At 43.8% G+C, this 11,180-nt stretch overlaps 1 protein-coding gene across 5 annotated transcripts in view; it reads right to left on the bottom strand.

The window, feature by feature from the left end:
• Nucleotides 1–237: 237 nt before the first annotated feature.
• STX3 (syntaxin 3) overlaps nucleotides 238–11,180 on the bottom strand; it is a 49,164-nt gene continuing 38,221 nt past the window's right edge. Inside the window, exons 9-12 of one of the 5 annotated variants that reach the window (XR_004053519.1) lie at nucleotides 10,947–11,057; nucleotides 9,015–9,130; nucleotides 2,801–2,883; nucleotides 238–2,270 (exon numbers count right to left, since the gene is read on the bottom strand). Coding sequence is in view for 4 of the 5 variants with exons in the window: in XM_010385004.2 (XP_010383306.1) it covers nucleotides 9,050–9,130; nucleotides 10,947–11,057 (192 nt within the window). In the remaining variant the exon portion in view is untranslated. Of the gene's footprint in view, nucleotides 5,252–9,014; nucleotides 9,131–10,946; nucleotides 11,058–11,180 lie in introns of all 5 variants that reach the window. The other 4 variants (XM_030917430.1, XM_010385004.2, XM_010385003.2 and 1 more) reach the window with 4 other exon arrangements.

Below are 11,180 nucleotides of genomic sequence, written 5' to 3'. Positions count from 1 at the left end.
TAATCCCTGAAAAGATTAAGAAATAGGCCTGAATGACTGTGAAGAGTTCTTGGTTCTCCTGGGGTGTAAGATGAACATGAAGGCTGAAACAAATGTTTGCATTCCCCCATCTACGATGCAAGTCTCACTTAAATGTTTATACTGCCTTTTATATGTACACACTTCAGGAGCCAGTTTCTGTGATATTTTACTAGGTGTAAAACACATTTTTAGAGTAAGAAAAAAAACAACACTTCGTAGATCAATTGATTCAGCGTTTATTGATGCCCAGTTACCCAGCTTCTCACAATCTTGGAAGGGGGATGTTGGACAATATGCAAGGAATATACCCTTTGCCTTTTAGCAAAAGGAACCAATAACAAAAGTTAGAACTGTGTGGCCTTTTCTAGGTCTGAAATTCTCCAAAGAGGGAGGGTGTTTGGCTCTATGTTTGTGCCCCTGCAGAGTCTAGTATAGTGCTATGTGCCATGCAACACGTAAATTCTTACAGCTAGTGAATGAGGGCCCCCTGGGACTCAGATCCTCACAGCTCCAGCTCCCTGTTTGCCCAGATTAACGTTTTCCAGACCTAACCAGCTGCAGTGTTCTATCCCCTATTCACATTAAAGGAAGCACAAATTAATAGAAATATTAAACCATTGGCTTTTGAAGGTGGGTAGAAAACAGCACTGACCAAAATATTTTTTAATCCCACTTTCTTAAAAAATAAGGTATCAAATAATTTACTTTCAAAAGTACAAACTTAGCAGTTGTGTGCTCCTCACCGTTATATACTGTGATTTTTTTAATGAATTGTTGTTACATAATCACTAAGTTATCTGCACTAGAACTCATATTCACATAGCTGGTTTTAAAGCTGAACACAACTGAACCTTGAATGGAATTGGGGACAGTATTTAGAATAGTTTTTCTTTATTTTTTTTTTTTTGAGACGGAATTTCGCTCTTGTTGCCCAGGCTGGAGTGCAGTGGCGCTCGGCTCAGTGCAACCTCCGCCTCCTGCATTCATGTAGTTCTCATGCCTCAGCCTCCCAAGTAGCTGGGATTACAGGTGCAAGCCACCATGCCTGGCTAATTTTGTATTTTTAGTAGATATGTTGGTAAGGCTGGTCTCGAACTCCTGACCTCAGGTGATCTACCTGCCTCGGCCTCCCAAAGTGCTGGGATTACAGGCATGAGCCACCATGCCCGGCGTATAACAGTTTCTTACACATAAATTACTGGCCAGCAGTTTCAGCTAGCAACACAAATCAGGTGAGAGGTGAAGTGAGCGATAACCTCATTTCACCTTTCTCACCTACACCTTTATCTGTTCTTTGTTATGGTTCACAAAGTGTTATACTGATGTGTGAGTTCAGTCATACTATAAACCTGTTTCTTTTATTTTGTGGGCCTGTATTTCGTTACTGAACCACAGTCCTGGGGCCAGCCATCTTCTCCACGGATTAAGAGGCTGTTGCTAGAACCCCACCATGACCACCCACAGAAAAAGCACTTTAAAGTTTATGTTGTGGTAATGGGAAGAAAGGTTGGTCGCATTTTTGCATGAGTCGATCAGCCTATTCCCAAGCAGCTTTACACAGCCTCTGATAGTAACAAACCGTGTTCTCATTGGTACCTTAAAGAGTTTAGGAGTCAAACCCAAAGATTTGTCCCCGACTGAAATAAGAGCTTAATTATAAGTAATTAAGTCAGCAGATATTTGAGTACCTGTAAGCAGCAGGCACTGTCCTAAAAAGTGGGAACACAGCAGTGAGCAAGATAGGCATGTGCTTATCCTTAAACTTCACTTTTAAGACTACTACTAGAGCCTGAAAGAGGAAACAGATGTAAAGTGGTCAAAGGTGAGACCTAGAGGAGCTTGAAGAACAGAAGGGCCCAGACTTGACGAACTCACAGCAGTTCAAGTAAGATCCTGTTGAGTCAGGTGTGCTACGATAGCTGCCCCTTCACAGCCATACTGCACATGCAGACTCTAAGTTTCACTTCCTAAAGAGGCACCCACTCCGCTTTCTTCTCTACCCTGCAGTCCTCCTTTAAGCCATCTGCCTAATCAGCTATGTATCTGTACTCCCTGTCCCTGTCCTCCACCCAATTCTGTATAAGTTTGTTCTTCTTTGCATAATTCTTAATAAGTAGTTGATTGGTGCCCTGTTTCATAAGAAGTTTCATAATGGAAAGAGGAGAAGCTGATGAGGAGTCTGCGTGGAGAAGTGATGGTACCACAGAAGTGGAAGGAGGATTAGAAATGCCAGTCGATCAATCTGAGGGCTGTGGGAGATAATAGAAAAATGGAGAAAAAAAATCATAGATTATATAGCATGGTGTTCGTGGCTGGGATCACCAAATCCCTCTTACCCGGGGTAAGGGACTATATACACAAGGCTGTGTTAACTTTCATTAACCTTGAAAGGGAAGAAATTTAATTTGAATTACTGTGTCTTCCAAAAAGTTGAAGATACACCTAATTAAGAATGAATTCTTGTTCCTTTTGTCACTTCCAGATACCAAGGCTCAAACTATTTAGCAGGAATCAATATCCTTGACCTATACAAAGTATTCTGCCACACCAGGTTATAGGACAGATTGCTGCCTTCTGTCCCCCCATCTCCTCCCACAGACTACCTGCTAACAGCTCATTCTTCACTCACTTTTCTGTCTCTGAAACATCCCTTTCCTTAGTTTTCTCTAACCTTTATTAGCACCGAATCCCACCCAGATTACGGCACCCAGAGTGCCCCCAAGGCGCAAAGGTTTCAAGTAAGTGAAAGAAGGCCTGACTGTCCCCACAGATGGCTCACCTTTTTCAGGCAAATATGCTCCCAATGGTGGAAGCTAAGATGATCGCAAGGATAATACAGCAGATCATGATCATGATCTTCTTCTGCTCATCCAGACAAGGAAAGAAAACACACATGAGAAACATCACCGCAAAAAGTATTCTGCAGGGAGACAAGTGCATGTGGACACGGAAGAGGGTACGAAGGAAGAGAGCAACAGAAGGAAGAAGGAGATGGATCTGGCTTCTAGGACCCAGAATGCCAACAGAAATGTTATTTTTGGGAAGACATTCAAAAGTTAGATCAAAAGGATTCCCAGAGGATGTCTGGTGTGGTCATTCCGCCTTCTAGATAACATCATGACAGATCTCCCCCATTTTCTCCTACAGCCAGACACTCCCAAGGACCGAACCAAATTCTTTTGGGGGAACACCTCAAATCTGAAACACATAGTTCCACTGCATTCTGTGAGAGTTAAACCATATTCCAAAATGGCGGTTTTGAATCATCTGATCCAGCACATGGCTTAAAAAGATGTGAACTGCATTCTAAAACCTGAATAAAAATCACCACATGGTGGCACCAGATCAGTGTTCCTGCATGGAGACAGAGCCAGAACTGTTTCACAATCAATACAAAGTCATTTTTATTTTTAAATTAGCAATAAAATAATCAAGTTTACATTTAAAAAATACAAATAACAACAAAAACCTTCACATGTCGTATTCCAAACTGTAAGCCCCAGGCCTCAATGTAAGAGGAGAGCAAAGGCCTTTAGTGATTTTGTCTCTTGTTGCTGGAGCCCATCCACTGTCTGACATCATAGCCATGGGCAAGAGGACATCCCCTTGGCTCTGTCTGAGTGCTGGCTTGTGACCAGCAGTAAGTAGCCTTTGCAAAGGAAGCTAACGGACAGTGCCTGGATTAAGGGTGCTCACCCTATCCTAGAAAGCATTAAAGTCAAAGCTGAAAATATACATGGTACCCAAAATCAAGAAGACTGCCAGAGAACAGGAGGGGATCTAAGGGATTTACCACTGGGTTAGCACAGACACTACACTAGAAGATTTCCTGGCGACTGCTGCTGTTGCTTCCATGATAAGAATTGAGTGAGATAAAGAACCTGCCAGACTCATTAACCCAGTAGCAGGAAGAGCTACTGTGTAGCCTGTGGTGTTCCCCAACTGACTCAGCCCTCCAGATGAGACATCCTGTAGGCCACATGAATATCAAATTACTGAGGGATGCTCTCAGGACAAGCCTAGCATAGGTAGCAGGTGGGGAAGGGTGTCAAAAAATTATACTTTCTGTCTGCTAAGCAGAAGAACTTAATTGGGATCAATTTAGCTCACTCCAGAGTTCTCATTTTATTCTCCCAGTATTCATCCAGAAAACAAGTTTCTTGATGATAGGGGAAGATCACATTTCCATAGTGATTCATTTGCAGGTAAGCAAATGTCCTTTACCCAATTTTTATCCTGGCTCAAAGTTGGCTTTTTTTTTTTTGAGGTCATAATAGCTTCCATTTTTATTTCCTACTTCCTGACAGACACACATATATGTGTACATACATCTCATACACACTTAGAATACATCTGGAACACATGAGTGAATACACCAGTGTCATGAAATATTTCCAGAGCTTAGGATTCTAGCACCTTGTCCCTTGCCCAATTTAAAATCCCTGATTATATGTGGCCCCAAGGCAATAGTTTCACAAAGCATCGCTTTCTAACAATGAACAGCCAGTTTCTAAGACTCAGACATGGAAACATATTCCATATCCTCAGCCTTTTGCAAAGCGTAACTTCAGATGACTGTATCATCCTGGTCCCTCCTTGAGTAAATATGAGAGATTACAACACAGAGAAAAATCAAAGTTGCCCCCCAAGCTGAACAACTAAGAGCTTAATTTAAGGCTGAATTTCAAGCAAGTCAGCTCTTCAGACTAAAATGACATCTGCCAGTCCCCCATGTTTTCAGGACATAGGGACAACAAACAGGATTGGCATCCTGCCAGGTAGAAGACTCAGATCCAAGCCTTATTGTTGCCAAACTTAGAAGAATCCTTCTGCTTTGTTAAAGATACTCCCCTAAAAAAAAAATTGCAGTTTCTAGGAGAATACTCCATGAGGTAGAAAAATACAGCACCTTGGGAGGGTCTCACAAGAGCTTTCCCAGGTGCAAGGCATAATCTGACACACCACAGGGAGGAAGGAAGCTGGGTAGTTCACACAGTCCAGGAGAAAAGGTACTTGAGAGCTGGTGGGGCAGGAGGAGGCTCTGAGGAGAACTCAGGGTCGCATCAGGTAGATCATATTCCCCCAGGGCTAGATTGTTAGCTGAGTCAGGTCCAAGGGTGGTCGCAAGGAAACAAAGGAACGGGTTGCACTCGCTCTCAGGAAGGCCATTCAGACTCCATTCTCATCTGAAGACAAGGGTGGCCACACCAGGCTGGAGTGAAATCAGTTTCTAGGAGGCAGGGAAAGGAGGAGCTGATCAATACACACAAAGAAGGCAAAGGGCAACAGAAGGAGTCAGCCACAAACCTAGAAGTTGGGGAGGAAAGACCAGCAATCACTATGAAATACACAAACCCAGGACAGAACCTGGAGTTAAATATCCTACCGTACAAAGGACAAAAAGCCCTACTATGAGAGGGGGAAAAAATAGAAAAGCCTCTAGGCCTTTTATAAGCCTTCTCACAGGCTGTCCACACCCATGAAGATGTGGTGGGAAGGGACAATCCCTGGTGAAAACACCTGCTCTGCAGGTCCCACAGCAGCACCACCACAAAAACAGGCTGCAGGAGCTGCTTTCGGGTTCTCGATCTTCATGAACTCCCTGCTGCCTTTCTTTTAGAAAGCAGAAGGGCACAATGAAAAGCACATGGATAAAGTTCAGGGGTCGTATTATGGTGGCTCCACCTTATGAGCTATGTAGCCTTGGGCAAGTTCTTTAACTTCACTGCTCTTTCCCCGTCTGTAAAATGAGGATACTATGAACTTAGAGCAAGCAGCTGGCGCATTACTAGGAAATATAAACACACCGTCTACCCTCCTGTTCAGAGACCTCTCTCCCTTGGGTGACATGGAGGAAAAGGGGAGTCCAGACCTAGGCAACACATCAGTTTTGACTTTATTAGGGAACATGGAATAAACTACAAAAAAAAAAGCGGCTTCACAACTGCTCAGCAATTTAGCAGGTTAAAGATACGTTAGTCAACCAAAAACAACATATTAATTAGTCTGCTCCTCTTTGAGGAGTTACGTCCTGAAAAATGATTCATACACCTTCTGAAGTCCTGGAATTAGGAATAGAAAGGGGCACCACGAATTTGCATATCACCTTTCATCCAAGGATATGGAAAAATCACAACTATTCTATCTTTTTAAAATTTCAACATCTATTTCAACCAGATTGTTCAGAGCCAAAACAAAATTTAAACTTCACATGCAAAAAAGTCAAGGGCTAGACTCCAGGTGCCAGAAAAAAGAGGGGGAAAAAAAAAATCAACAAACCACCTGTCTATGAGAGGTTGTTCATCTCACTGTTGCTTATCTTTCGAGATGAAGTTGAATGCTCAATGCTATAAGCTGACTTTTAGATCCTCTGGTCACACGGAAGGAAGGAGGAAGAAGAAGAGACACACTGAAACAAATATAAAAGGAAGGCACAGCTCTGGGTACTGGCAGGGTATTATGTGCCAAGTCTTCCAAATGTTTATACCTCTTATCTCAGTAATCCAACTTATATGAGTTGATAATAAAGAGAACATTTAAACGAGAAAAATATTAAATAAGGTCACACTGTTAGCTATAGCAAAATAACATAAACCTCCAACATTGTGAAAATGTTCAATATTTGAGAGTATGACCACAATCTCATATTGGAAATTAGATTTACAAAGAGATTTTAATGCTGTGGAGTGATGCTTATAATTTTGTAACTGGGTAAAAAACTATGGATAATATAGTCTGAACTATGTAAAACTATGTCTGAGTGTGTGAACATGCTACAAGGTTATCAGCAATAATATTAAAAGTTCATTAGTGGGCCGGGCGCGGTGGCTGAAGCCTGTAATCCTAGCACTTGGGGAGGCCAAGACGGGCGGATCACGAGGTCAGGAGATCGAGACCATCCTGGCTAACACAGTGAAACCCCGTCTCTACTAAAAAAATACAAAAAACTAGCCGGGCGTGGTGCTGAGTCCCAGCTACTTGGGAGGCTGAGGCAGGAGAATGGCGTGAACCCGGGAGGTGGAGCTTGCAGTGAGCTGAGATCCGGCCACTGCACTCCAGCCTGGGGGACAGAGCGAGACTCCGTCTCAAAAAAAAAAAAAAAAAAGTTCATTAGTTTTATATTTTCTGTATTGTATAGTTTTTTTTTTTTTTTTTTTTTTTACAATACATGCTATATTATATTCAGAAAAATATTTTAAAAGTCACTGGCTGGGCGCAGTGGCTCATGCCTGTAATCCCAGCACTTTGGGAGGCCAAGGCAGGTGGATCACTTGAGTCCAGGAGTTCAAGACCAGCCTGGGTGACATGACAAAACCCTGTCTCTACAAAAAATATAAAAGTTATCCTGACGTGTTGGTGTATACCTATAGTCCCAGCTACACAGAAGGCTGAGGCAGAAGGAACACTTGAGCCTGGGAGGCAGAGGTTACAGTGAGCTGAGATCACGTCACTGTGCTCCAGCCTGGGCAACAGAGCAAGACAGCATCTCAAAAAAAATTTTTTTCTGTTTTAAAGTCACAAAAGTCTTAATAGTCCTAATAACCAGATTGATATGCTCACTATTATTAAACGTGATGCAGGCCAGGCGTGGTGGCTCACGCCTGTAATCCCAGCACTTTGGGAGGCTGAGGCAGGTGAATCACCTGGGGTCAGGAGTTTGAGACCAGCATGGCCAACATGGTGAAACCTTGTCTCTACTAAAAATACAAAAATTAGCCGGGCATGGTGGCAGGTGCCTGTAATCCCAGCTACTTGGGAGGCTGAAGCAGGAGAATCGCTTGAACCCAGGAGGCGGAGTTTGCAGAGCTGAGATCGCACCATTGCACTCCAGCCTGGGGCATAAGAACGAGACTTCGTCTGAAAAAAACAAACAAACAAAAAACAACAACCACCAAAAAAAGATGATTCAGGCTGGACGCAGTGGCTCACGCCTGTAGTCCCAGCACTTCCCAAGGCTGAGGCGGGCGAATCACCTGAGGTCAGGAGTTCAAGGCCATTCTGGCCAACATGGCAAAACCCCACCTCTACTAATAATACAAAAATTAGCCGGGCACAGTGGCATGTGCCTGTAGTCCCAGCTACTCAGGAGGCTGAGGCAGGAGAATCGCTTGAATCCAGGAGGCGGAGGCTGCAGTGAGCTGAGATCATGCCTGCACTCCAGCCTGAGACAGAATGAGACTCTGTCTCAAAAAAACAGTGATTCAGTGGTAAGTCTATCATTTTTAACAAATTTTCAAGAAGATTAATAGTCTAAATTTTACCATCACTATCCTCTAAGGTTCTCTAGGCTTTACAGATAAGTGGCTACCTTATTTTACAAAGAGAAGCAAGGTCCACTATTAGCTGTGTGAACTTGGCCCTGTTATTCAACATTCTCTTTGACTGAGTTTCTTTGTCTGTAAAATGTGCATAATACTGTATCTGTCTCAAAAGATGCTGTAAGAATTCAATGATATATGTGTAAGGTGTTTAGTACATTGTCTGGGACAATGCAACACTCAAAAGTGTGTTAACTGTCATCATTTAAGACCCAGTCAGCAACAGAGAAAACTCTGCAGATCCAAATCCCAATTCAGAGCTTCCTTTACATTGAAAAGGATACAGAAAGTAAAGCCCAACATCCATGAAAATCAGTAAGAATTCAGAAGACAGACTCCAGATCCAAGACAGAGATGTACCCAACTTAGAAGCATGCTTCTTGAGTAAGGGGAGTCACATGGGGTGCTCAGGTATGCTAGGCGAAGTGGTGAGAAATATGACAAGACAGAGACTGGGGACAGAATCTACAGGATAAGAACAAACAGAGACCTCACCCATGTACTGCAGCCAGAAACCAACAGAACTGTAAGGAGATAATCCACAGGCTACTGAAAGTTTTAGAAAGCTCAGTGTCCAAGGACAATCAGGGGGAAAGAAGAGGAATTTGAAATTCCAAGCTAATTTCCTCTTGAGCAGCCAAATCCAGAGTCCCCAAGAACCATTCGTTTACTTACATTTCAGTGCAGCAGCCTCTTAGGCCACTCTTACTTCACAGCCCAACGGTAAGTCCAATAATCAATGCTAAAATGCCCAGCAACACAACTACTAGCACAATGATAATTATCAATTTCTAGAGAGAGGAATAAGACAAAAACAAATCATTACTACAAACAACCAAAAAAATAACCACTCATCCAAAACCCAACCCCTGTCACCTCTACATAGAAAATATCTTACCAATCTGAATAAGAGGCCTCCATCTCTACATACAGACATCCTTCTAGGATTCTTTATTTATTTTTAAGACAGAGTTTTTCTCTATCACTCAGGCTAGAGTGCAGGGGCATGATCATGGCTCACCGCAGCCCCGACCTCCTGGGCTCAAGTGATCCTCCTGCCTCAGCCTCCTGAGTACCTAGGACTATAGGCATGCACCACCATGCTCAGCTCATTTTTTTTATTTTTGTAGAGACAGGGTCTTCCCATGTTCCCCAGTCTGGTCTCAAATTCCTGGGCTCAAGCAATCCCCTCACCTCGGCCTCCCAAAGTTCTGGAATTATAGGCATGAATTGCCACACCCAGCCTAGGACACTGTAAATTTCTTAAATTACTTCTAGGCTAGGAATGCCAGCAGAGGGAAATATGGGGCCTCTCTCAGCTCTCAGCTCACACTGCAGTTCTGTGTATGTGGAGAGATAGAATCAGAGCCACTATCATGGGGTCTCTAAGGAGCAGTTGGCCAAGATAAAAAGTGACTGACTGATTTTTTCCATTTTAAGAGGGAATGTAAAGGCATTTTTGATAGAGTTCTAATCTCCTACTTTTGTCCATTTGTCCCCTAAAGTACACTCCTACCTGTCAGGCCTAGTACACTGCCTGGATATCAGAAAATACCACCCAGCCTGGATTCACCATGTAAAATAACTATCCAGTCCCCTAAATCCCTGCATAAGCAATAGGTAAAGTTGGAAGAAAAACAAAGAACTAAAGAACAACAATATCAGAGCCCAAGAGAACCCGTCAAAAGAGAAAAGTCTAAAAAGCAGAAGCCACCAGAACTGAATACCCACAGTCATGAGCACAGAAGCCTACAAGTCCTTAAGCAGCAGGGGCACGAGAGGGTGGGCAATTACTGTGGGGTGGAAGAAAGAGAATGATTGGGATCTGAACTTGAATCCCAGTGTCCCTACTTACTAGGTGGCCTGAAGCCAGTTACTGAGTTGCTGACCCTCAACTGTCTCATTTATAAAGTAGAAATAACAGGTGCTCCATCAGATATGAGATAATGTATACATAGCAGTTAGCATGTGCTAGGTACAAGGTAGAGAAAAAGAGAAGGGAGGTGGGGCTTGGGCGCCTGGAGTGGAAGACAATGAAGAGAAGGTTTCTGAACAGGGGAGTCAAGTGGAACATCTGAAAGGCTCATGAGCTAAGTCCAGGAGAAGATTAGCAGCAACACCTGGGCCGTGCTTCCATCCTACAGAACTGCCTTTCAAGTGTGGGTTCTTGGGGAGATAGCTTGTGAGCCAGATCCATGCAAGGCACACCTGGGAAGGAAGGGCAAGCAGCCGGTCTCTAGGAAAGGCTGAGGGAGGGGTTGATGAGGCCACGACAGGGAGGGAGGCGTGGGCTCAAGGACACAGGTGGGCATGGCCAGGGAGAGGAGATGCTCGTAAGACAGCTGAGGCTAAGGACAGCTGAGACGAAGGTGCTCACCCTCCGGGCTTCACTCTGATACTTGACAGCCTTTTTGGTATCTGCCACGGCCCGCTCCACGAAGCCCACTGACTGGTCCATGTTGTTCTCAATACGGTCAATCATGGATCCCTTTCCCCAGATGCAAGAGGTGGTGGCAGCAGAAACAGAGACAGGGAGAGGGAAGAGAAAGAGCAAGACACAGCAAACAAAATGGACTCTCTTCTCTGAAGGCCACAGGAGAGTCTCACCTTCCGGGCCTGACTCTGGTATTTCACAGCTTTTTTCGTTTCATCTCGTGCCTTCTCCACGTGGTCCACTGTGTGCATGACATTCAACTCTATGTTATCTAACATCTCACCCTGCAAAGAACAGACTCTGGTCACACCCAGCAAACGTCTCAGGTCAGTCCTAGCCAATGTGGGGAAGGGATTCTCTTTCTTATAATCTTCGGTGGCAAGAGGAGCATCCAGAAACCTTGATGC

The sequence above is a fragment of the Rhinopithecus roxellana genome, chromosome 15, assembly GCF_007565055.1.
Source record: "Rhinopithecus roxellana isolate Shanxi Qingling chromosome 15, ASM756505v1, whole genome shotgun sequence".
NCBI lineage: Eukaryota > Metazoa > Chordata > Mammalia > Primates > Cercopithecidae > Rhinopithecus > Rhinopithecus roxellana.
Note: the sequence above shows the minus strand (reverse complement) of the source record. Positions and strands in the feature narration are given on the sequence as shown.